General features: G+C 37.8%; 1 protein-coding gene across 3 annotated transcripts in view; it reads left to right on the top strand.

The window, feature by feature from the left end:
- The window catches only part of TRAPPC9 (trafficking protein particle complex subunit 9), a 441,139-nt gene that overhangs the window by 70,805 nt on the left and 346,098 nt on the right, over positions 1 to 24,236 (top strand). For all 3 annotated transcript variants that reach the window (XM_014257635.2, XM_005516888.3, XM_014257640.2), the window contains one exon: positions 8,148 to 8,272. In XM_014257635.2, the coding sequence (XP_014113110.1) occupies positions 8,148 to 8,272 (125 nt within the window). The remainder of the gene's footprint in view (positions 1 to 8,147; positions 8,273 to 24,236) is intronic.

Here is a 24,236-nt window from a genome sequence, read left to right on the forward strand (position 1 = left end):
CTTTGAGAAATGCCCTCTGATAGACAACAAGTGAAATTTCATAGTACATATGTATATGATATATATGCACAAATATATATAAGATTTTCTTCATTTTCCCAGTGTCCAAAAATCTCTGAAGCTGCACTTGTCTAGGAGCTTTTCCAATGAAATAACATAACATAAACCCAAAGTGTTCTGTAGGAGGTGAAGATACCTCTTGGTATGGACACTGAACAAATAGTGGGATTTGGATCTTGGTCTCTGTTTACTTGTATCCAGCTCTTATGGGACCACAGATGAACAAAATCTGTAAACACCATTTTTACTCTACTATTACCTCCTGCTTCTCTGAAAAGTTGTGTATCTGAAGTAATTTGGCTTTTCCTCATTTAGTGATGATAAAGGAGTAGGATCCATTAATGCTTTGTTGGAACTTTGGTATCTGTGGGTGCTGTGTACTCTGTATCCTTTGAAAGTATTATTAGAGATGCTAAGTATATTGACAATTTATTTGCTATTTTAGTTTTTATGTGTTGCTTTTAACTTTACAAATGCTGAACTTCCCAGAGAGGAGGTAAGAGCCTGGTGGGAAGAACAGTAAAGAGCTAGAAAAATCAGTGGCAACTATGACATGACTTTTAATCATCACCTTTTTCTTTTGAAGACCAACCACATTTGCAATGATAATCAAAATACTTTTCTCTCTTAAAAGTAATGTCTTCAGTAGGGCAGTTTTTACTTTCACGTCTTTGCATTTGCTGCTGTAATTGTTTCATTTTGCACTGTTTGTGCAAAACAAAGGACACGGTACAGAAGGGATAAATTACTCATGTTTCTGATGATACACATTTATCCAATAGGAAAGTAAACCAAGCCATCAATCTGAATTGCTGATGTGTGTTGATGGTGTGCTGTCTCACTGAGAGAAATGTTGGGTGTTTTTCCAGAGTAAAGGAAGCAAAACCACGAGTGGCTGTACAGGATCAGATCAGTGGCCATCCAGCCAATAATCCTGACTGTGACTGTGGCTAAGAGCAGATTCCAGTGGGACAATACAGGAAAGACTGTGCACATACTTCTGCTTTCCTCTAGGCTTTTGGCCTCCAACTGTTGTTAGCTTAGGAGTTTTCAAGGCTGAATATGTTTTCTCTGGTTCTAGGCACTTTTACTCATCCTTAGTGGGTTTCTCCTTCCTGAAATTCTTCCTTCCTCCTGTCAGCACTTCACAACATGCCAGGGCAAGAAGAGTCACAGCTATATTACTTTTTAGCAGCTTTGCACTTACTGGTGTCCTTGTGTTCCCAGGTTTTTTTATTGCATGAGAGCGCTAACAGGACATCTTCTGATCATGGTTCCTGCAGTGATTTGATGCATTTTCTCAGTATATTGTCACAGCAAACTGAGGATTTTTAACTGTCGAGGGCTTAGCTGTCCCTTAGTTGTTATGGGAGCTGTTCCACATGTCAGCCTTGTCCCTTTTGAACTCTCAGTTCTGTCTGTTTGAGGGGGCTGTACACACTATTTGAAATGTGATCTATGTGTTCTTGTAATGATTTAATGGGGCTCTTTATTTTGTTTTATATTATTTTCCTTACAATCATGGGGTAATACACAATTTATCATTTGCTTTTTTGACTGTTGCTGAACACTGATTTGGGAGATTCATGAACGTGTTAACCACAACTCCATGATCCTACTTCTCAACAGAAATAGTATGCTGAGAACTTCTTATTCCATGTATAGTTTTAGGACTGTTTTCCCCCATTAATTTATGATGAATTTTAACATCCTATTGGGTGTTGGTCTTTTGTCTCAGGTAACAAAGGACAGGAGGAAATGGGCTCAAGTTGCACCAGGGGATGTTCAGATTGGATTAGAGGAAACATTCTTCACTGACATGGTTGGAAAACATTGGAACAGGCTCCCCAGGGTGGTGGTGGAATCAGCAGCCCTGAAAGCATTCCAAAAAATGTGTGGATGTGGCACTTGGGGACTTGGGGACATGGTTTAATGGTGAACATGGTGGTGCTGCTGGGCTGAGAGTTGAGCAATGGTGATCTTGGAGGTTTTTTCCAATCTTAACAATTCTGTGTTTCCATGTCTTAAAGCCCATTGACCAAGATTTGTGAGATCCATGCAGGGAGAACGATGTTTGCTACAAATCTCAGTGACATTTTGGATCTCTTGTCCCTCAGGTGGATGGTTCAGGGTTCCTCCTCTGGCTGGGAAGGTCAGCATGGGCATTTAATTTCATTCTGAGGTTGTTACACTGAGCGAGGTTGGGGGGAAGCGCTTGATCTGCTTTGTACAATCAGCTGCAAGGAGCTGAAGCAGTGAGATCTCTGTCACCTGTTAGGGTGACTAAAAAGGTCAACAGGATATTCACATTATGAGCATAATGAATTTCCCTTTCCAGCTATTATACTGCAATTTCTGAAATTCAGCATTTCCCTGACACTAAATGGGGTAAGAATAATATCTCCTCTTTCTGGATTATATTTATACAGACTAGTTTGAGGCTTTTAAAAAAGCTCCTGTTACATGGGGACAGTGTTTTTCAAAGTTAATGAATTAATTTACAATGAGTACTTCATTATGTAGCATGTTAGTGTTCATTTATTCCCTGTATAGGGAACCTAAAGACCAGTGTCAGAATATTTAAATTCATAAACTCATCAAAGGAACTAATTAATTACTTGTTGAGAGAGAAGCAAATCTCTGCCTTAAGTCTCTTCTTTTCCTTCTCTAGGGTGAAAAAGGTTGCAGAGCAATAATAGCATATTTCTAGAAGCACTAATCTTGAGTATTTTTTAACATTGGTATGCAAGACCAGTGCATTTTTCATACTGCCTTTGTTGTTTTTCTGTTTTAATGGCCAGATTTTATCTACTTCAAAATGTCCCTGTACTTACATAGTGTACAGACAAAGCATTTTTTTTTGGTGTAATGATACCTGGTTTGGAATTTAAATGTTCTCTTGACAATTCTTCCAAGAAACTAAGTGAGTCTGGAGGACTCTATTAGGATAATGGTATCACTGATGATGATGATGAGGTCCTCAGAGATGTTTCAGTATTATTTCCATGTTACTCTCCTTGGTAGCCTTTATAACATTTAATCATTCTGAGTATTCTTTTTAAGTGACTTAATTTCTAAGAACTCTTTTTTTTTTTTATCCCCGCAGTTTGAAGAAGTCAGTTTGGTTGTATTGTTAAAATCAGTAAATGAGTTATTTTTCTTTTGTTCTATTTTTTTTTAATACAGATGCTTCTGTGTCCTCTGTAAATTCATCACTGTGTAACATTAAAAAATATTCTTAATTTTTTGAGAGCTACAGAATTCTTCTTGAATTCCAGCTTTAGTACTTACGGAAGATAAGGTGCCCTTTTCTCTTCCCAGTGCACTTTAAACCAGATAAATCATCTTGTCTCATGATTTGACTAATGTAGGGTGGGATATTTTTGACAGTATGTAAGTGCCATTGTACTTCAGCCTATAGAAGTTGTACCAGCCACTACACAAATACGCAGAGAGCTGGTGTTTCAGACCCCAAATCTTTACAATGTAAATAGCTAAGACAGACATGAGGCAAATAACAATAAATTGATTATTGGCACATACAGGCCAATAAACCTGTTATGCTGTTCCTTTGCTGAGGCACTTTATTTTAGCATCTAATGTAATCTGCATACATAATCTCTAGTGTTTGTTATGAACTTCTTTACACTTCATTTGTTCTCCTTCATTGCATTCACCCTTATTGTAAATTTATCTTCCAGTTTTAGTTCAGTTCAACAAGCTCGGGACATAACTGCTTACTTACAGTGCATTTGTTATTGTTCATTATTGTTTTCAAAGGTAATGGAGTTTTAAAAAACAGCTCAAGTCTGGTACATGTTGGCTGTGCCCTGCTCTTGGGAGCCAGAGAGCTGCTGCATTCCCAGGAACTTAACAGTCCCTCCTATCATGGTCCTGAGCACATTTCTGAGAGAGGGAGAAGGAGCTGCATCTCAGTGTTCATCTGAAGTGTGAAGGATGGATTATATTGCCTCAGATTCTGTGTATTCTGGTGTTATTCTGCCCTTTGTTGCTGCACACAGGAGATTTCTAGAAGTCTGCACACTTCATGAGAATACAGTTCTTTTTCTAAGGGAAAGAAAAAAAAACCAACATTCAAGTTCAGCAAGCAGAGTCTGTCTCCTGCCTCGTTTTTTCTATTTTTTCCACATGTTTAAAGTACTTTAAAGCTGCTACAGTGTTTGTATGAGATGTTGCTTACCAAGAGGTTTTTGTTTTGAAATTTCAATCAGGCAAGAATTGACAAAATAAACAAGTGGTTTGAGGTGGCATTTAGTTTTCATATGTTACGATCAAGCTGTGTACTTCCCAAAAACTCTATGATGCTATGACATAGCATCATAGAATAGTTTGGATTGGAAGGGACCTTAAAGATCATCTGATTCCACCCCCTGCCATGAGCAGGGACACCTTCCACTATCCCAGGTTGCTCTGAGCACTGTCCAGCCTGGCTTTGAACACCCTTCCAGGGATGGGGTATCCACAGCTTCTCTGGGCAGCCTGTGCCAGGGCCTCACCACCCTGTTGATAAAGGATTTCTCCTTGTCAGTTTGATGCCATCCCTCCCCTTATCCTGTCACTCCATGGCTTTTTTCCCTCTCCAGCTCTCTGGGACTCCGTTTAGGAACTGGAAGGGGCTCTAAGTTTTCTCTGGAGTTTTCTCCAGGCTGCACAGCTCCAGCTCTCCCAGCCTGTCTCCAGACCAGAGGCATCCCAGCCCTTTGATCATCTTTGATGCCTCCTTTGGAATTGGTCCAGCAGCTCCACGTCCTTTTGTTGTTGGGAACCCCAGAGCTGGACAAAACACTCCATGGAGGATCTCCCTAGAGCAGAGAGCAGAGGGGCAGAATCCCCCCAGAAACATCCCTGGGCTGCAGGAGGGGATTGTGCTCCTGGCCAGTAGCCCCTCCTGCCCTCCCTGGAATGGGCTGCCCAGGGTGGTGGTGAAGTCACCATCCCTGGAGGTGTTTCAGGAAAGACTGGACATGGCACTCAGGGTTCTGATCTGATTGACGTGGTGATGTCTGGTCTTAGGTTGGACTTGATGATCTCTGAGGTCTTTTCCAATGTAAATGATTCTGGGATTCCCCCTCCTCCTCCTGCTCCTCTTGGGGTCTCTGTGCTGCTGTTCAGGAAGCTGCAGGAAGCAGATCTGAACTGCTGTTGGATTGTATGAAATTCTCCTGGAAAGAAGCAGCACTTCAGCCTGAAACCTTCCACTGTTTCCATCTCGTGTGACATCGAACTGCCTGGATGCTGCCTCAGAATCCAAACCTTTGTGGTTTCCTGCTGTCAGTGGAACAGTTTTTAAGTGTTTCCTTGCTGTGGAGTTTGAGACTTTTTTTGTTGAAAAGTGGATCTGTTTTTGTCCTCTGGATCAGGCCAGTGATCCTTGCACAGTGTGACATGGGACAGGAGCTGTCCCATGCCACCTCTTCCTTCTATGTTCAGTTAACACATTGTAAATCTACAGGTTTAACTCCCTGAATGCACTTTCCCTCATTCAAGTAAGAAATTTTGTGGGATTCTTCTGTGCAGTGTGCTTGGAAAGTGGCTAATGAAGTTAAATTGACAATTTACTTAACATCTGACAGGAGAGAGGAAATGCTGGTAAGAGATTTTGCTCTGTTGTGACAGCAGTGACTGGGATGTTGGAAAGGCAAGCTGTGTTTTTGCAGTTACCATGGAAAAAATGTTGGTCATATGCTGTTACCATGGAAATATTCAGTGTGGATTGTTGAAATTAGGAAAATTTCTGGACAGAGTAGAAAGACAATTACTCTTTTTATAGTACAAGGCTGCTTAGGATGTTTGACAGTAGGGATTGACAAAACAAAACTGTGGAGGATTTAGTGTCTTCATCTCTCTAAACTTCATGAGAGAAAATAAAATGTATGAAATCTCAAAAAATTTAAGTATCAATAATGTAAAACTTCTGGAGAACTGCTTCATTGGTGATTACTGTTTCCTTCTGCCATCATTAAGTTCTGCAGCCTACCAGGGTTTTTAACAGGATTTACCCCATTCTGACTATTTAATGTATTGCAGAGGAGCTGGGCAAGGTCTTTTCCCCCATTGCTGCCTGATCAAAGAACAAAAAAACCCAAAATAGTTAAAAAAAAAAAAATGGTGGCAGAAAATAATTCTTTTGTTCTCTGACAGAGAACTTGCTTTGAGCAGTCCAGGCTGTGAAGGGCTGAGTCATTTGCAGCATAACAAAGTACCTGGCACTGGCTCTGTGAGAGTGCCACAGACTTGAGACAGAAAGTTCAACCACTACCAAGTTGCCTTGGACTTCCCTTTCATCCTGATGTCTCCTCTCCTTTGCTAGAAGACCTCCTTTTTCAGATACAGATTAGAGTCAAAAATTTCTTCTTTTCAAAGATAATGTTTAAACTATTGTCTTTTCTTCCCCCAAACACTGTAGAGAATAAAAGTAAAATGGGATTTTAAAGGACAAAATAGTTAAGAAAGGCATTAATTGTATCTTTGTGATGTTGTTTTAGGTGTTACCTATTCTTCTTTCAAAGAAGTAAACCTCATGCCATATAAAAAGTGGAAAATCTGACTAATGCCATGCAGGTTTTCATACTTCGTTCTTTTCATGTTTTAATTTGCAATTTTATGCACCAGTCAGTGTCAGTTTTTGTTCTAAATATAGAACTAGTGAAAATCATTCATCAGTTGGAGAAGAATATTTTTCCTCAGTTAAAACTTCTAATTTTCATTTTGGAAGAGCAGCTTTCAAAGCCTGTGATCAAATGTAGTTCTGTGTTTCTATCTGTATTTTGTCTCGTTCATGCTGCATTGCACGGGCAGGGTGCCCTCACCTCCTGTCCTGCTGTCCCAGGAAACAGGAACTGATAGAACAGGATATTTATTCAGTGCTAAGGTGCATTTTAGAATTACTTAGTGAAGGAAATTGCAAGTGTGGGAATATAGGTATACTCCCTTTGTTTTCTCGTTTGGGTACCTGTGAAGTTTAATGAAGCAAAATCCCTTTCATGTTCCATCTTATTCTTACGGTTTCTTCTTTTGTGGAACGTATCCTCAACATGTCCAGATTTCATAGGAGCAATTCAGGAAATATGTTTGGATTTTGTGTCACAAGTTGGTGTTTCCTGTGTGTTCAGCTGTATCTGCTGCTGTACATGATATTTTGCTTGTGTTTGTGGATTGCAGTTGCTCTGCACAGCATCAAGGAACAAAGTCTTTCTCTTCTTTGTATGTAAATCTAAATAATAACAAATAGTCCAGTCAAATAGTTTTCCTGTCTGTTAAAGCTCCATGTTTTTAATTCTCTTGTTCTTCTAACTCTTTTGACTCAGCAGTAATTTTCACACATTTTAAGTTTGTGCTTAAAGTAGAGCCCTGGTTGGGTTGAGAACCCCAGATATGCTGCAGTGCATTCATTTACCTTCAAGTTACACCTTGCTGGCAGTAACAGACACTGTTGTTGTGTTGTCTTCTGCTGTTATCCTATGTGTGCAAGTTCCCAGGCTGGGAGTAAGCACCAAACTGGGGACATTCCTTTCAGGCTATTTCTTAAGCCTTTTTGTTGTCTCTTCCATGGAAACCTTAAGTTTCCATTCTGCCTCCTTTATAAATGAGAACTATTTTAGCTATTTTTGCATCAGTAGATGTACAAAACATGACATCTCTATTTTCTGTCATCTTCCACTATATACTTGAAAAAGAAATCCTCGTAGCAGAAATTAATTTAAAGATCCTAAGGAGCTGATAGGGTCACACTGTCATGGAAAACCACACACTTTGATTTTTATTTTAATACTGTAAATGTAAAAACTGATTTTATATTATTAACTCTGATATTTCTGTTGTGATATTTCAAACGCAGTTGCCATCCTTCCCGTGATATTCACTGAGTTTTTGATGTGTTCAAGTTTGGTTATTTTTGGTGTCCTGGGAGAAACAGCTAAATAGTCTTTGACTTTTGTTTTTTTGTGTAAAAGGTTAATATCACTTTTTGTGTATTTTCTCTCCCTTTGCTAATACAGGTATAAATTAATTGGAACAAAACATAGTGTTAGACAAGCAGAAGTAATTCTATTTATTCTGTTCCCCAGATGGAATCAGTGTCAGTGGACTCCCACTCTCCAGTCCTTTCCGGCAGGTTGTCAAACCAAGAGTGGAGACCAAACCTCTTAATCCCCAAGAAAGCAGTAAAGTTGGTGATTTCAGTCATGTCAAGGTAAGGGAATGACATCAAAATGAGTAAAAACTGTGGTTTTTTGTTGTACTGTGCTATGGTTTGTTGTGTGATTAAAAACCAAAGGTTTCCTTGTCTCATAAATATTTCCCTTTGGTTTTTTCTTTAGCACAGTTTGATGTTCTGTGTTTGGATTGTTGTATTAGAGCCAACAAACAAAAAAGGTGAAGAAAGATCAGGCTATGAGTGGAAATTGCAGAGCTGGCTGTCCCTGTGGTGTACTGGGGGAGCTGTCAGCTCACCTCATGGTGCTTTCTCCTACTATTTACTCTATAGGAAGGTGCTTCTCTGTGAATTCTTGGCTTTCTTGCAGTGAGTTTTTTTTAGTGGTGTTCATACAAGTAGTAAAACAGAACAGTTGAGAGAGTCAAAGGAGAAGTAAATAAAAGTAGCAGGGTAGAAGAAGAATTGTGTGGGTGGAAGAACAGTTGTGTAGGTGGGAGAACAGTTGTGTAGGTGGAAGCTGCACTGTGCTTACCAAGAGTCTGCCCTGGCCTAAGCTGTTCTTTGCTTTTCTGTGGCAGATCTTACCTGTTGAAGGTGTAATTTGTTTTGAGCATGAATTAAGTTTAGCTTCATAATGGCCAGATTTGAAGAAGATATGATTTAAGATGATAATAGGCAAGATTGTAAATAATGGACTGCAGCACTTCATTGGTCTCTTCCCAACTTCTGGTGAACGTTGTGTTGTGTGCAGTATTTGATACATTCCCTGCACAGATCCGTGTTCTGCATCAGCTCATCCCATCAGGAATTAGAGCGAGTGTTGCACGTGGCAATATTTGGCGTCATGTGTGTGGCTGAGAAGCAAACACAGGTTCTGCTTTTCTCAATTACTTGCTTTGCCTGTGAATTTGCTTCCTTCACAATGAGAATTCCATCTGAGCAATAAACAGATGAAACTGTTAATTTGTGTGTGTTTCTTTTGGACCATTAGCACTGCTAATTCATCATCAATTGATTCTGCAGAAAACATGACTAGAGCACAGAAAAGGTGTCAGCAAAATGACTAAAGCCTTTGTGTTTTATGACATAGCAAGGTGTTTCCAAATTGTTTATAAATATAAATCAGCATGATTGAGGAAATAATTTGCTATTTAAGTGAATAAAATGTCCAGCATTAATTTTTAAGTTCAAGGCTTTGTTTAGAATGTCTGACCTATACACACTTCTCAGTGACAGCAGCAAGGGGAGTGTTACTTCAAGATAGAGCTAAAAAATCTAGAAATGCAGAACTTTGCACCAAGTGCATGAAGAAAAAGGCATTTTGGTGCACTTTCTGCTTGTCAGTCAGTTGTCCTGGCAACCAAGAAATTACAGGTTCCCAATGAGCTATGTGATAGTATTCGAAGGATGTTGGAGGCCTGCAGAAACTTGGTTTTTAACATGTGTAGTAGTGGGAAGGCACATGCTGGATCCTGTTGCCAGGTTTATGGAATGAATTTTGATTTAATTGGTATTTTTTGATGGAACAACCATTCAGATGATCAAAACTATTTTGACTAGAGAATACACATTCCAACAGCATCAAAGAGTTCTTTGCTGAGTAAATGTCTCTGTGTCCCGAGCCTGATGAGCATCACTGTGGTACAGCACCTGTAGCTAGCCTGGAGTTTGGGCCAATTAAACTACTATGAGCCAATAATTGGACCTGCTTGGATTAAAAATGTCTATGGAGCTCAGAACTATTCAGAACTATGTTAGAAATGTTTTTTTGATTCGCTGGACTGGCCACATAATTAAGTCTCTATGTACATGGACAGACATAGTGGGTAGTGGGTAAATGACCAGAAAAAATTACCTGTTATAACTGAGGAGATGTATTTGCCTCTTTAGGCAGACATTCTGTGATAATGTGTATTTCTGCTTGTGACTTCTGTTTTAATGCTGTTCTTTAGTAGGAAGCAGCACAGGAACCACCAGTAGCTTAAAATGAAAGCTAGATAAATTCCAAACCATAGAATCGGGGAGTTACTGTAAACAATCCAGTCAGTTAGGCATTTAAAGATATAATTAATGCTGTGGTCCGGTTCTCTTGGCTGAGGTTTGAGGAATTTTGCTGTAGTTTTGGGTTTGAGTCTCACTGTTTTAGACTGGGTATCTTTGAGTACATAAATAATATTCATGGTCAAATGCTTTTGCTCAGACATTGCTGTCTGAAATGAAACAAGCTCGGATTCACACATGAGAGACGATCCAAGGTTCCCTTTGATACTGAGTCTCAAAATATTTGATATTTATGAACCTTTTTGGGTTCCCTAAAACCTCCTTAAAAGATCCTTGAGTTTCTCCCTGTGGCAGCAGAACAAATATGGGTTTGTGGGCAGTTGGGGATGAGCACTGGGTTACATTTGGTTTATTGTTGTGCCAATTAGAGTGGTTTGACAAGGACTAATGTAAGAAGCAAGTGGGAGTTTTCAAGTTAAGAAGCAACATGGATCTTTAACAATTTGTATGGTGAAAACACTCTTCTGTCACTTATTCATGATTTAACAATAGGTGTCTGGTGTGAATATTCAGGGGTAGTGGTTATTTTTCAATCCTGCATGCTGTGCATAAGCTCATCTTCAAATAAAAGTGAATTTCTGCAAATGGAAGGGAATGTAAATCAATGCTTCTCGTGTTGCTGATTCTGAAATGTCCTTGTTTGGATATTTATAAGCCTCATACTTAAACCTTCCCTCCCTACTTGTTTGCCTTACAATATTTGTGCTTCAGTCTTGGATATTGCACTTGAGCTTCTCTGCAATCTCTGTTTCCAATTTTGCTGCAGGCTGTCTCCTAATAAACCAGTCACTGGCTTCTGGAAATGACTGTTACAATGAGCTCATAAATTCAGTGTAAAAATTGCTTTATGACCTCATCATAAAGCTTGCTTATACCCTCAAGCTGAATAGAATCTCACGCTGTAATATTATGTTCAGATACTCTTTTGTGCTGCTCAGTGCTGGGTGGTTGGGATGAGCTTTGTCTAAACTCCTTGCTTCTTCCAGGGTGCATCTGCATGAAAGGATGATTTACCCTGCTTAGGCAACTCAACCTTTCACCATTGCTATGGTGATACTGGTGTGTGGATGTCAGTTTTGAGGCTCAACCTGTTACTTTTTGACTAACACTGCAGTGTGTTTAGACATTCAACTATTCGATGTCTAAATGCAAAAGCTGCAGTGAGAAATTTAGCCAGATGTCTTAATCTCTCAGCAAACATTGTCAGTTTTAACCTAGGGAATTCTGCACTGCTTTTCATGCTTGGAAGCTGAGATTATGTGGTGTAGTCTAGTTCTTGTCAGATGGAAGAAACACACTGGCACTTCATTCCATTTTCCATATGGACTTGAGCTTTAGAGATCAGTCCAACCCAAATGAAATGGAGAACTCCTTTAGCTGGATGATGAAAACTTTGGAATCATATTGTGAGTTTTTTAAAATCTTGTTTTAAACTGTTAAACACACCCAGTGCTTACTGGCCAGTTGTTTGGCAGACAGCGCTGGTTTATAATTTATAAGGGATTTGGCTGACTTCTTTATTTGTTTTGAGACTTGTTTGTTCAGGAGAATTTCCCTCTGCATCCTGAATGTGAGCTGTAATTCTGGCGATTCAGCTGCAGGAGCTGGAGAGGTTTAAGTACTCTCATAAAACTTCTCTGTTTCTGCACTCTCAGTAAATGGTAGGAAGTGTTAAAATACAGTATGTAGAGCTAATTTAATTTAACACACTGTCTTTAATGTATCTTTTCTGATTTACTCAGCAGTGTATTAAGATGAGATACAGGCCTTAATTGGATTTTTTTCTATTCAGTTCTCAGGCTTTACTCTGCTAATAGGGACAAACTTTATATTGTTGATACTTTAAGCTCTAACTCCTTTCATTCATAAGCCTTATATCTATTCTAAGTTTAAGCCTTTAAACAGAACAAGTGGGGATTTTTTTTTTTTTTAATTTTTTAAATAATTTTGGGTACTGCTGAAATTAGAGCGGATGTTAAGTCTGTAGAACACAACTGAAATTTAGATTCTTTTAATTGAAGAAATGTGAATATAGGAATGAGATCTAAGGCACAAATATATCTTCCATTTTAAATGTTGTACTTCCACACTGTCCTATTTTGTAATTCAGTACTATGCTTGTAAATTCTGTGGCCCTGAGTTCTCCCTGAGTATTAAACATGTCAAGTCTTACGTTTCTTGTTTCCCTAATAACTTTCAAGATGGTAGAAGATAAAAAAAATAAACAAAGCTATTTCACTTCCAAATCGTATTTTTATCAAAATAATATATAGATATTATTTTTATAATTGACGGTTTGTGATATGAGTGCCAGAAGGCCACTCACATTTCCTGAAGCCTGCTCAGATTGGAGCTGTGAGCCACATCAACCTTTGCCAGGTCAGCAAAGTGTTTTTTCTTGCCTTCCTGGGCAAGGATTGCAGTTTTCTTTGAGATAAAGTGGATTATGAAAATAGAGCTGTTCTGAAAAAACAAGGGAGAGATGGGTTTTTGGCAGTTGGTCCCTGTCTGGCAAAATTTGATTATGATCTGGATCTGGATGAAAACTGGCAATTTTTGAGCAGTCTGGGTCTAAATGCTTTTAACTTTCCTTCCCTGCCCAGTTCAGCATTGCTTACCTTCCCTTAAGGTCTATAAATAATTGAGTATTGCACACAATTCCTGCTCACCACTCCTCTTCCTCCCTTCTCCTGTGAATTGTTCTCTCAAGAAGGGAACAGTCTGTTGTGCCCTAGGGAAGGCTGTAATTCAGAACATTAAGAAAATATTTTACAAAAGCTATTCCCTAGAGCCAGGGGTGGAAAAAACTCTTCTACCCCGTGGATTTGGATAAATTAAAATAATTCAGCTTGTCTGGAATTTTACTTTCAATATTATCATAGTAGCATCAGCAATTTCAATGCAATATGTTTTAGAAGTTGCTATTTTTCCCATCTTATTTGACATGAAAGAAGGATTAAAAATTTTATAAAGTACTAATAGAAAAAAAAATGGATAGATTCACTGTCTGCCTGTCAAAAGCTCTGTTTCTGTGGACTTTCTTCATTGCCACTCAGAAAACAAATGATGATGCCCTGCTTGTACCCAAACAAACCTCTCATCAGGAGTAGCTGCAGGTACCATCTCCTGTATAAACCACACTTCATCTCTCTCTTGTCTAAAAATGAACAAAGAAAAATGAAAGTTGACACCAACACAATAAACAGAGCTTATGTGAACAGCTGGAGGTGGTCACATCCATAATGACATTGTGATAAGAAAGGAAAAAATCTTAATACTGAAGTTGGCTTTTGTAGGAGGGTGTTGGGTGTATAGAAGGTGAGGGGAGAAAAGGAGAGGAAGTTGACAGGGTTAGAATAATGGAGAAATAATAAAGATGGGATCATGTGAGGACCTGCTGAGCTAGAAACTTGAAGTGGAGGGAGAGAGGGTAGGAAGAAACACCTGGAACAGGGTGGTGAAAGTCCAGTCAGCTCTGTAAGAAATTTTCAGAATAATTAGAAACTGAGATGTTTGTGTGAATGCTCTGCTTGCATTGGACGATAAATTTCCTCAAAATGTCCTTCCAGAGGTCAGAGAGCCCCTGCAGCCTGGAGCTCTCAGAATGTAACCTGCTGTGTGTGCCATGGTCAGGTGTCACAAATCCAGAATCCCTTCAGGGTTTTACGCATTGATTTTGCACCTGCAAGTTCTTGTGTGTTTAGTTTTTCTCTTTTAATGAGAACAGATGAGGGAGGTCAGACAGGGTTTGGATCAAAGACCACTCTTTATTTCAGGTGCCTTTTTACTTGTTCCTTACCTGTGTACTTTTACAGTGCTTGTGTTGTAGATCCAGACATTTGCTGCTGAAGTTGGTTTCATCCTTGTGCTGCATTTTTACTTAAATATTGCTCATCCTACATATGATAATGTTTTATTTCCAAATGTTTGATGGAACTTTTTTGAAATTCCATAAATTTTATTGATTTAATAATTTTCTGTGGTATTTTACCCACAAAACTTAGTGCATTGACAAGTAATGAAGAATAGCTTTACTGCAGGTTGTGCCATAGTTTTTTCTCTCCATTTGAGAATAAATAAATCTGCAAGCAAGTTCAGTTTCTTAATATTTCAAATAACTTTTTTTGGTTCAAGTATTTTCCTTAATCATAGGGGCAGATCATAGTAAGGCTAAGAGTTTTGTTCTGATTTTTAGGCAGCTGGCCAAGGAGATAAAGAGCATCTTGATAAAACAGAAGTAGAATCTTTAGACTATGAATGTTCTGCTTAGCTAGAAGTGGCATTTTTAATAGCTGCTTCCCCCAGGAGTATGAGAAAGAGAATGAAGTTTAGTAATTTATCACTGTGGGGACTTCAGAAGAGTAGGTCAAGTGTGGTGGTTTTGTTCAGAAGGAATGGGAAGTGCAGAATGTGATGGCTGTAATTGATGCCAAGGCATTTTTGAAAGGGCACCTCAGAGTCTGCTTTACCAACTTTGTTTCACTGAGGGAAGTGACTGGAGAGTCATCCCAGCAAGCTCCACATTTGCTGTTTATGGGTAAACCAGGTTTTAAATGTCATAGACTGAAAGTTTTTAGTAAGTTGGTCTGGAAGAGGGATTGCTTAAGAGAATTTCAATTTATTTACAAGTGTGTTTAAAGCTGTTTAATTTAGTACTAAGAATGATGATGTGCTAAATTTATCATTGATCAATCAGAGGCTGACTCTTTGTTAGGGGGAGTAGGACAAGATTGACATCAAAATACTTAAATTTCCAAGCAATGAAAATTATCTAAAATTATCAGAAGGAGAGGAAATTCTTTGTAAGACAAATAAAAAAAATCCTGAGAATTAAATGAATGCAGTTTTTAATACTGAGTTAGATAAAACAGATCCAGCTTGTATTTTGTTGGTCATTTTATGAAATTGGTTTCTCTGTTTTGTCATTAAATTTCTGATCTTGCTATGTATTGCAGTGACTGATGATGTGAGAGAGGGAAAAACAGGTGATGAAAAAAGTGTTATGTGATGAGGGGAAAGTGTAAGGATTTGAGGGTTTTGATCAAATAGAATGTCATTTCTTAGATGTTTCACTGTGATTCATTTAGACCCGATTTGCTGTAGGTGTAATCTTAGAGTAAATTAAATTCCTAATGTTCTTGTGTTTAAATGGAATAAACAGCATGTTCTCTGGTAGTAGAAGATCAAAAGTACTATGAATATTACATTGGGAAATCAATCCTTTGCACTGGTGCATGTTATTATTGTGTGGAGTATTTTCTGTACCACTTAGAGGTGTGTAGTTTGATGATACATTAGTATAAATATTACTGTTAAGTGACTTGGATGTGCTTCATCTGTCTGTAGTTATTAAATACAGTGAGCATAATACATCACACTTGGCAGATTGGTGAGAATGGGGAACTCAGAATGACTTGCTAATTTTAAACCTGGGGCTCTTAAAATATTATTGGTTTAACTGAAATAGGTCTGAGAAGAGAAAAAGATAAATGACAAGAAGCAATTAAAATACATATTTTGTAATAAAGTTAATCTCTGGAGCAAGGAAGCTTCTAGATTACATAATGTCAGTATCTAATGTGTCTAAATTCTATCAAGTTTACTTTCAGCTAGGTTATATCTTTGTATCAAATGCCCAGAAAGGTGAGCAGTCCATTTCAGTAACTTTCTTGAGTAATTCCATGAAATTCCACTCATTTTTGAATTTTGAACTCACTCATTTTTGGTTAGACACTGTGCAAATGCAAGTAATATTTTTATTACAAGTCACAGATAATTATTACTGTTGCTGCCATTTGATACAGCAGCTGACAGTCCAGAAGGAGGAATAAGTTACTCGTCCCAAGATCACACAAGATGTACAGTTGGGAATATGGTCAAAATAACCACCAAAAGCTCCATCCTATGAAGAGGATGAGAAACAGGTGACGTAATCTTGTTTCTTAAGAATATGAAAAAGTAATCTGAAATCCTGCATTCTTCACTGCTGGAGAAATTCAACATAAGGTTTTCAAGGTTTTTTCCCTAGAACCTTGATCTTTTACCAAAAGCCATTTCTGGATTTTGCCCCTTTCATGGTGCTTGTTCCTATGGGCAGCTGTCTGTATCTTTTTGTTTAAATTCTTCCATGTTATTCTTCATTTCTTTTTCTACCTCTTGTTGGTCAGTGCAGTGCTGTTGGCAATCCACATCTTCTCCCTGAGTTTATTTGTTTGCTTGGTTATCGCCTGTAAACTATAGGTTCTCCAGGCTAGAATAATGAGGAGAATAGCTACAAATGGAGAGCAAATGAGCTGAATCATAAAAAAGATGGAATGTTATCCAGATGCTGGGAATCTATTCTTGTAGCCTTGGTGGAAAACTTCCTACTGATCGTGATAAATTTACCTCTGAGATTTCAGCATAAAGCCAAGAACGCTGAGCTGAAGCAGGCATTTTTGGAAGTTAGCCAATTTTATGGAAATATTTCAGCGGCAGAAAACTTTTTCCATCCTTACAGCAGTTCCTGTAATGGTGAATTAGCCCTTTAAAAGTGCATTTTACCATTAGCTCTAATTCATCATACCTTCAACTTCCACCATTGGGTTTTAAAATAATAAAGAGCCTTCTTCCCTAGGTATCTTTTTTTCTCTACTTATTGTAAATGAGATAATGTGGGACCAATTATTTTTAGAATTTTATTCAGAACTTTTGTGTATGACAGAAATTCTGAAGGAAGGAGGACACTGCTTTTCCTTCACTATTATACAGCTCAGTGATGATTGGCCCCAAAGTGCTGCTTTTGCTCTTGAAGCTGTATTTCTGTAAAGTTTTAAAGTTTTCTGAATTATAATGAACATTTTTTTAATGTTTCAGTTTTGAAACTGACCTTTTGGGTTTCCTTTGTGGTGGTACTGTCATGCAGTCATGTTCATCATGACAAATTTTCTACCAGAAAAGAACTAAAATAGTTGGAATTGAAACTGTTCTTTGTACTCGGTGTCCAAGTGTGGGTTATGATCTCCAAGTCTGGATGGAATGGAGTTGAAATTGAGGGTGATCGTTAGATTTTTAATGGAAAAATTAATAAAAGTAGAAATAATTTTATTGTCATGTTCTATACCACTTCAGTGAATATTCCTGGGAATGATTGTTGTTCAAATTAAGAGATGTGATTTGAGGAAAAGCAAAAGCTGTCCCCAGGTCTGAGCAGTTATAACCTTGTATTTTACTAATAACTTTGAATAATAACTGCCAGTAATTTCTGTGGAGTAGAAAAACTCAATCCCCTGCAAAACCCAAACAATCCAATCCTCAGATGTTTGTGCAGCGGCAGCTCTGCCCACCTCACCTTCTTTGTGACAGCCACTTGCTTTGAAAAGTCCCTGATGGAAAAGGTAACACAATGAGCCTGTGGACATTCTCTCTTTATTTACTGTACACAGGGGACCTTGTTTCCCCCTGAAAATCTGAATTTGTGACATAACTGTGTGCAAAACAACATGTTTTCTGCGCTCTGCAGTGCCAGGCTAAGTCCTGCTGAGCTGTGTGTTCATCACACCAGGCTCTCTTAGATGGCTGTGTTGAATCTCCTAAGGAACAAGAAGGCATAAATAAAAGTCTTTATATTTCAGGAACAAACATTTAGGGAATATTGGCTGAAAGAGAAAAGGAGGAAGAATTCAAGCCAAATTAATCAACTTAATAATTTTGCTTTAAGAAAAAAATGCGTTCTGGACAAAATTCATAGATGTTTCTCTAATGTGCATTATCATAATATCCAGCTCACTCCAGTGAGGAATGAATGGAAAATAATATCACAAGGACAACCGGACAGCAGGAATCTCAAATAGCTCTGCTTGCCCTTACCTTCTGATTGCTGCTGTCCAGTGACAGTGACTGAGTATTACTTGTCTTTTCCTTTATATTTTGCCAGTGACAGGAGACATGGCCCAGATCACTTCTGATGCCTGCAGAGTATCTCCCATGCACAAAGAATGTCAGGAAGACCAAGGTCTGTGTCATTGATTTTCCTCCTCTGGAACACTGACACCTTTCTACTTTTGTCTAGAATTTTTTTTTTAATATAATTAGCTCTTTGAAGCTTTTCTGCTTCCCCCCCCCCCTCCCCCACCCCCAGGTTTTTGTTTTTGTCTCTTCTCATCTCTCGTAGTATTTTCTACTCACTGTTGCTTTGCCATGTACAAAATCCTGCCTGGCTTTTTCAGGAATCTTGCCATCTGTTGAGTACCTTGTACCAGCCTAACGTGTGAAAGTCTGTAAGGCTCAGCTCATGCTCTCTTTTCCTCGTTTGTTCAGCTCACAGGCTTGAGTCTTACTCAGAAAGAAAATCAAACTATGACCATTAGGTTTTTTAAGGATATGTAGAAGAACATCAAATGGGGATAGAAGTCTGTCTATGATTCTGACTGTGGTACATTTTCATTTTGCATCTTAATTTTTACCTTCCTTCCTCAGAGCAACAGAATCACCCTATTTCAAAAACCTCGCAATGTGTATTAGGAAAATATTTCTTCACTGAAAGAGTTGTTAAGTAGTGGAAGGGACTGCCCAGGGAGCTGGGGGAGTCACTGTCCCTGGAAGTGTTCAAAAAACGACTGGATGTGGCATTTTGTGGTGCTTTTTAATGGACATGGTGATATTTGGTCAAAGGTTGGACTTGATGATCTCTGGAACTGATAATTCTATGATTCTTATCTGGCTCATGTCTCTCCTAAAAGAACTAAAAAGTAAAAACTAAAAAGTAAAAACTTCAGTGACTGAAGGTTTAATTGCCTTCAGGAGAGTTAGAAGGTCTTTCTGTGTATTTCAGGAGAGAAAGAACTGCTCAGTCACTGCTCCCTGTGCTTTCCCAGCAGAGCCTGAATTTTATAGAAGCAAAACTTGCTTTTGGATGTCAAAACCTGCAGGTTACAGGATTAGGAAAACAATGGAAAATGTCCTTTGTAAAATTGGTTTCTAAGACAAGGAAAGCTTTTTCTTTTGAAGGAGTTTAAAATTCAGAATGTAGCAAGCAAAGTGAGGAGCTGTTCATCCTTTATGCACAAATGGTTAAATTCTCCAGAACAGTGAAACAGTTCATAAAAATTTTGCCAGCCAGTCTGAAGAACTGGCCTTGGACTAACCTAAAGAAATATGCTGGACTGGCTCTGGAGCAGTGTGTAGTGCTGCAGCACAGCACAGTTTCTCAGCTTCTCTAACATCTTTTCTTCCCCCCCTCTTTTTTTTCCCCCTTGCTGTATTCCTTTGAAGGAAGGTACAGATTATTTTGATAATTTAGTTTCTGTGTTTTAAAAATGTATTCCTTTACATTTGCGTGGTTACCTGTTTGGAGCTGTGGTGGGCGTTATATTTTTCCAACCCTTAAAAATAAACCTTGAATTTTAGCTCATCACCCAGGATAAACTGAAATTTTCCATACTTCTCTCTCTGCATGACCAGCTTGCTGGTTTACATTTTCCTGCTGTTTTATGAATTGGGAAAATCTTAAAGAATAGCAGCAGGCTTGAAACAGTGTTTTCCACGTTATGCTCTGTGTAGTGCGAATGAATTTCCTCGCAGGTTTGTCTGTGGGTTTTGTTCAGGCTCTGTTTGATTTGAAAGCAATTAAATGAAAAACAGACACTAAAGGTTTAGAGTTTCTCTGCAGCGTTTAATCCTCGGGGAGTAGGTTCAGACTCTGGAGTGATTGCTCTGAAGTGATGGAGAAGATCAAATGTGGAGTATCAATATTTCAATTTGTAAACTGAAGACCAGGTTCTGAGCTTTTTCTAGGGGATTCTAAATTGAAAGGAGTATGGATTGAGTCAAGCCAACTGTTAAATGAATTTAAGGTGAAGAGATGATGAATATCTGTATGTCTATTTTCTGTAATGCATTATTTATATGTAAATACTTTTTTTTTTAATTAAGAGACAGAGTGACCAAAATTGCCAAGACAGGAAGAGTAAGAAAGGCTGTTTCGGTTGTTGTCACACAAATTTGACAATAGCTGAAGTTTTTCTCCATTTGACTCCAGGGCATACACAGTTCCTAATTCGAGTAATGCATTATCTGTGATGAGGAAAAGATACACCTTTTTTTGTGAACTGACACTATCAGGATGATTCTTTTTATCTCCTCTCTGTAGTCAGTAGTAGTCCTGTGTACCTGTCCTTGCTTTAGCTCAGTAGCAATCAGTGGGAATAACTAAGGCTACAAAGAAAAGAAAGAGGAAAAACTCTGAAATCTGAATATTGCCTTTTCCTTTATGTCTTGTGATAATGTCCAAGTTCTTTAAAATAGTTGTGATTGCTGCTGGTAGTTTTTTTCCCCCTCCTGTCTCAGGAATTTCTCTAATTGCCTGCCAGTGCCACTTCTTCAGGTCTTTCTATCAGCTTATGTTCATATAATTTTTTACAGATTGCTACCCTGCATGTTTAATGAGTATTCTGAGCACAAAGTGAAAACAAATCTATTACCTCCTAGAAGGAATTAAGATTTTTTTTCTGCAGCTAGAGGTTTTAAGCAGTAATATAAACAAAACTGTTTAGCTGCAAATAAACAGAAGAGAATTGTCAACATTCCCCCTCTTGATTGCATTGCTTCCCTTGCTTCCTTCTGAGAAGGTTTGTGCTTTTCCTTTACTTTTTCACTTGAGGACTTAGAAGAAGGAGTTAAGGCTCTGACACTTCTGTAGTTCTGTATGGCTGCTGTGATTACAATGTGCTGTTAAAAATGTCAGCAGTGTCCCCATCCCTGTGGGTGACTCTGCCCAGCCATGTCACAGGACCTCTCCAAGCTGGATCTTGCTGGAATCGTTCTTGGAAATGTAGGGATGCACCTGTTCTGAAATTAATTCAAGAGGACATTTCAGTATTGTGGCAGTCTTGGCAAGTGTTAAATGTGTTAATCCTTATGTCCTACCCATACTTGTATGTTATTTGGATAAAATTCAGCTTAAATTATCACAGCATCCCAGCAACTTCTGGTGGTTGCTTTTTTTCCTTTTCCTCCTTTTTTTTTTTCCTTACTGAATTCGGAACCTTCTTTTAAAGAAATCTGATTGAAAGTTAAGCCTTTTATCTAATATGCCACTGAATTGAAATTTCTCCACATTTCCTCACAGAGAGTTTAATTTTAAATAGATTTTTATTTTCCATTAATATATGGTTTAAGATAAAGCTGAGTTAAATAATTAGTGACTGCTAGAGAATGCATGTGTAAATCAACTTTTTGCTTGCAAGTTATTCATGAGTGAGAGTTTATGATATTTACAGAAATAAATCTTGGAGGATACTTAAATTCCCTGTGATTTGTAACCTGAAGTTTGCCTGTCCTACGTCCAACTTGTGATGGATTTTGAAGAGAGACTAGAAAATGACTGTTGAAAATTAAAAAGATTTGTTGCCTACATGGAATTGGACATTATTTAAATTAAGAAATTGCGGTGTAATCTAAACAGGAATTCCTAATATGAAATTAATATTTTTGAAGAATGGAATTTAGACATGGTGTAAACATGATTCCCTCCTCTTAGTTAAATACCACAAGGTAGATTGTACTGTGAATGGTAAACAAATGTCATGAATACATGCAAATGTTTCATCTGGATGATTTCTTCATATTCTGTGGAAGGTAGTTTATTTTCATATTGTACATAGTGGATTGTGTATTTTAAATAAAATGGCTTGTGTGTATGTGTGTTGGAGGTTTGTCCTACAAAATGATGGGGAAAACTCCAGAAATAACAGTAAAGAGAGATCTTCTTCAGCAGTCACATTTATGTTTCTATTGGAAGTACTTGATCTGTTTGGTCTTGAATATCATTAATGCAAAAGACTGAAATTACTGGTTTTAAGGCCTTTATGTGTTTCTGCATTTCAAAGATTTCAAAGATTGCACTAAACCAATATTGGAGAATATTCAGACTTCATAATAAGGAAAAGTGTTCAAAAAGATAATTTTCTTAAATTCCATTACATAAGAGAATTGAAATATCCTCATTTATTTATTACCCAGGCTAAGCCTGTAAGTCCGAGTAGTTTACTTTTAGTGATACCCCTTAGTTACTGAAATGTTTTAAGATATTTATTAAAAAAATGCAGCAACAGAGTTTGCAGGAAGAAAACCCCAAAGCAAGCAAGGCTTTGTGGGCACGCAGGAAATAGGTTTGAGTGAGTACAAATGTTTAGGTGTGTAGCAGAGACAAGGAGCTGCTCATTTTTGGGGAATATTACTGAAGGGTACCTGGTTACTAAGCTGAGATGGGTGCTTCATGTAGCCTTCATGTTCTCCTGTTGTGTCCCTTCTTTTTTTTCCTATCTGATTCCATGCTGTATTCCCTGGAAAATTGTATATTCATGAAATATATATGTATCGATGCTTTTCGTATTCTAATCTGTGGCTTAGGTTTTTGAGCTTCATAAGCTACAAGTAACTTGGAAACTGCAAGATAAAATTAATTCATTCAGCATTATGAAACACAATTTAAACTGATTAATGCTAGTTAAGATAGTATATAAACATGGAGATTAAAAAAAAAGAGAACTATAACTTCAGCAGTATGAAAAACAATTTTAAACTGAATAATGACAGTTAAAATTGTATACAAGTAGGTAGATTTAAAAAAAGAAAAATAGAACTTGCTTTTATAAATGAAACTGAAGATATTTCAGTCTTACTTGATTTATATTTAGAAAAAAAATACCGTGACTGTTCTACTGCTTTCAGCTGTCATTTTTGTCAGTTCTTAATTTACTTCTTTCCAAACAAGTTTACAAATTTGTTCATTTAAAATGGAAAGTTAACTGCTGCTGTTTCTGTTTAACACATGCCTGAAAATGTGCTACTTTTGAGGATGCATCTTTAGGTGAAAGCTGAAGTCAAGAATTTGAGCCTGTTTACTTTCAGAAATCTGTTCCAATTTCTACCTGACTGCATCTTCCAGTGTTCCTGTTTCATTTTAACTTAATAATGGAATTAAAACCAGCGACCATTATTTGTTTAATATGAATGTGGGGGTGTTTTATTTCCAGAGTAAGAGATTGCATGGACATCTATACATATAGTTGTAGAAAGATTCTTCTCACTTTCTCCTGGGAAGTTCTGAAAACCTCAATGAAACTTCACCCCGTTGGAGTTCTGTGAACTGTATTTTTACCCCAAGGTTCTGTGCTGAATTTTCTAAGTATGATAGGTAGTGGTTGAGATGTCATAGTTTGAATGAAATTTTGTAACTTCCTCTTTTCAAGAGAAGATTTCTTGTTACAAGCCGTTAATGCCAGGCATGAATAGGCTGGTAATAGGGCACTTGCTTGGAGTGGTTCAGTTTGATTTGAGCAGGAAAGGCATTTTGAATAGATTTTTCACTTATTATAAAAGTGCACTTTAAAGGTTGGCTTTTGTTAACTGTTCTTTCTTGACATAAATATTTCTGAGAACTGCAGAAGACCCAGAATCTTAACACAGTAATTTTGGGTCAAAAGTCTCCTTTTCAAGACCTTAGCCCAGTTCAGGGCAGTATGCTCTTTGCTTTGCCACTGTAGTGTGGTTGTTCAGTGACATTTTTCATCCAAGAACTTCAGGGTTAAAGTTTTGAATAAGAAAAAATGGAAAGACATTTTTCAGCAGCAAACTGTGTTCTTGTAGCTGTGTTATCATCATTCTGTTTTTCTTGAGTGAACTGCAGCATTCCTGTGGCATTTTTTACCAGTACACGAAAAAGTCTTGAGAATATGTGGTGTAAGGTATATTGAACATCAGTCATCACTATTAAGGTGAAAAAAATAAGAGGACAAAATTACTTTAACATTTAGGTTCTAATCATTAAGGAAAATTAGCAGTTGCATTTCAGAGTTGTGTTCACTGGCTAGGAGCTGTAAGCAAAAATGAGAACAGTTATCTGTCCCAAATATAGCAGAACTGTAGGTCTAAGGTGAGATAGATGAACACAGCACAG

Source organism: Pseudopodoces humilis, chromosome 1, assembly GCF_049639895.1.
Source record: "Pseudopodoces humilis isolate 2021_Gansu_Grassland_sample_001 chromosome 1, ASM4963989v1, whole genome shotgun sequence".
In the NCBI taxonomy this organism is placed as follows: domain Eukaryota; kingdom Metazoa; phylum Chordata; class Aves; order Passeriformes; family Paridae; genus Pseudopodoces; species Pseudopodoces humilis.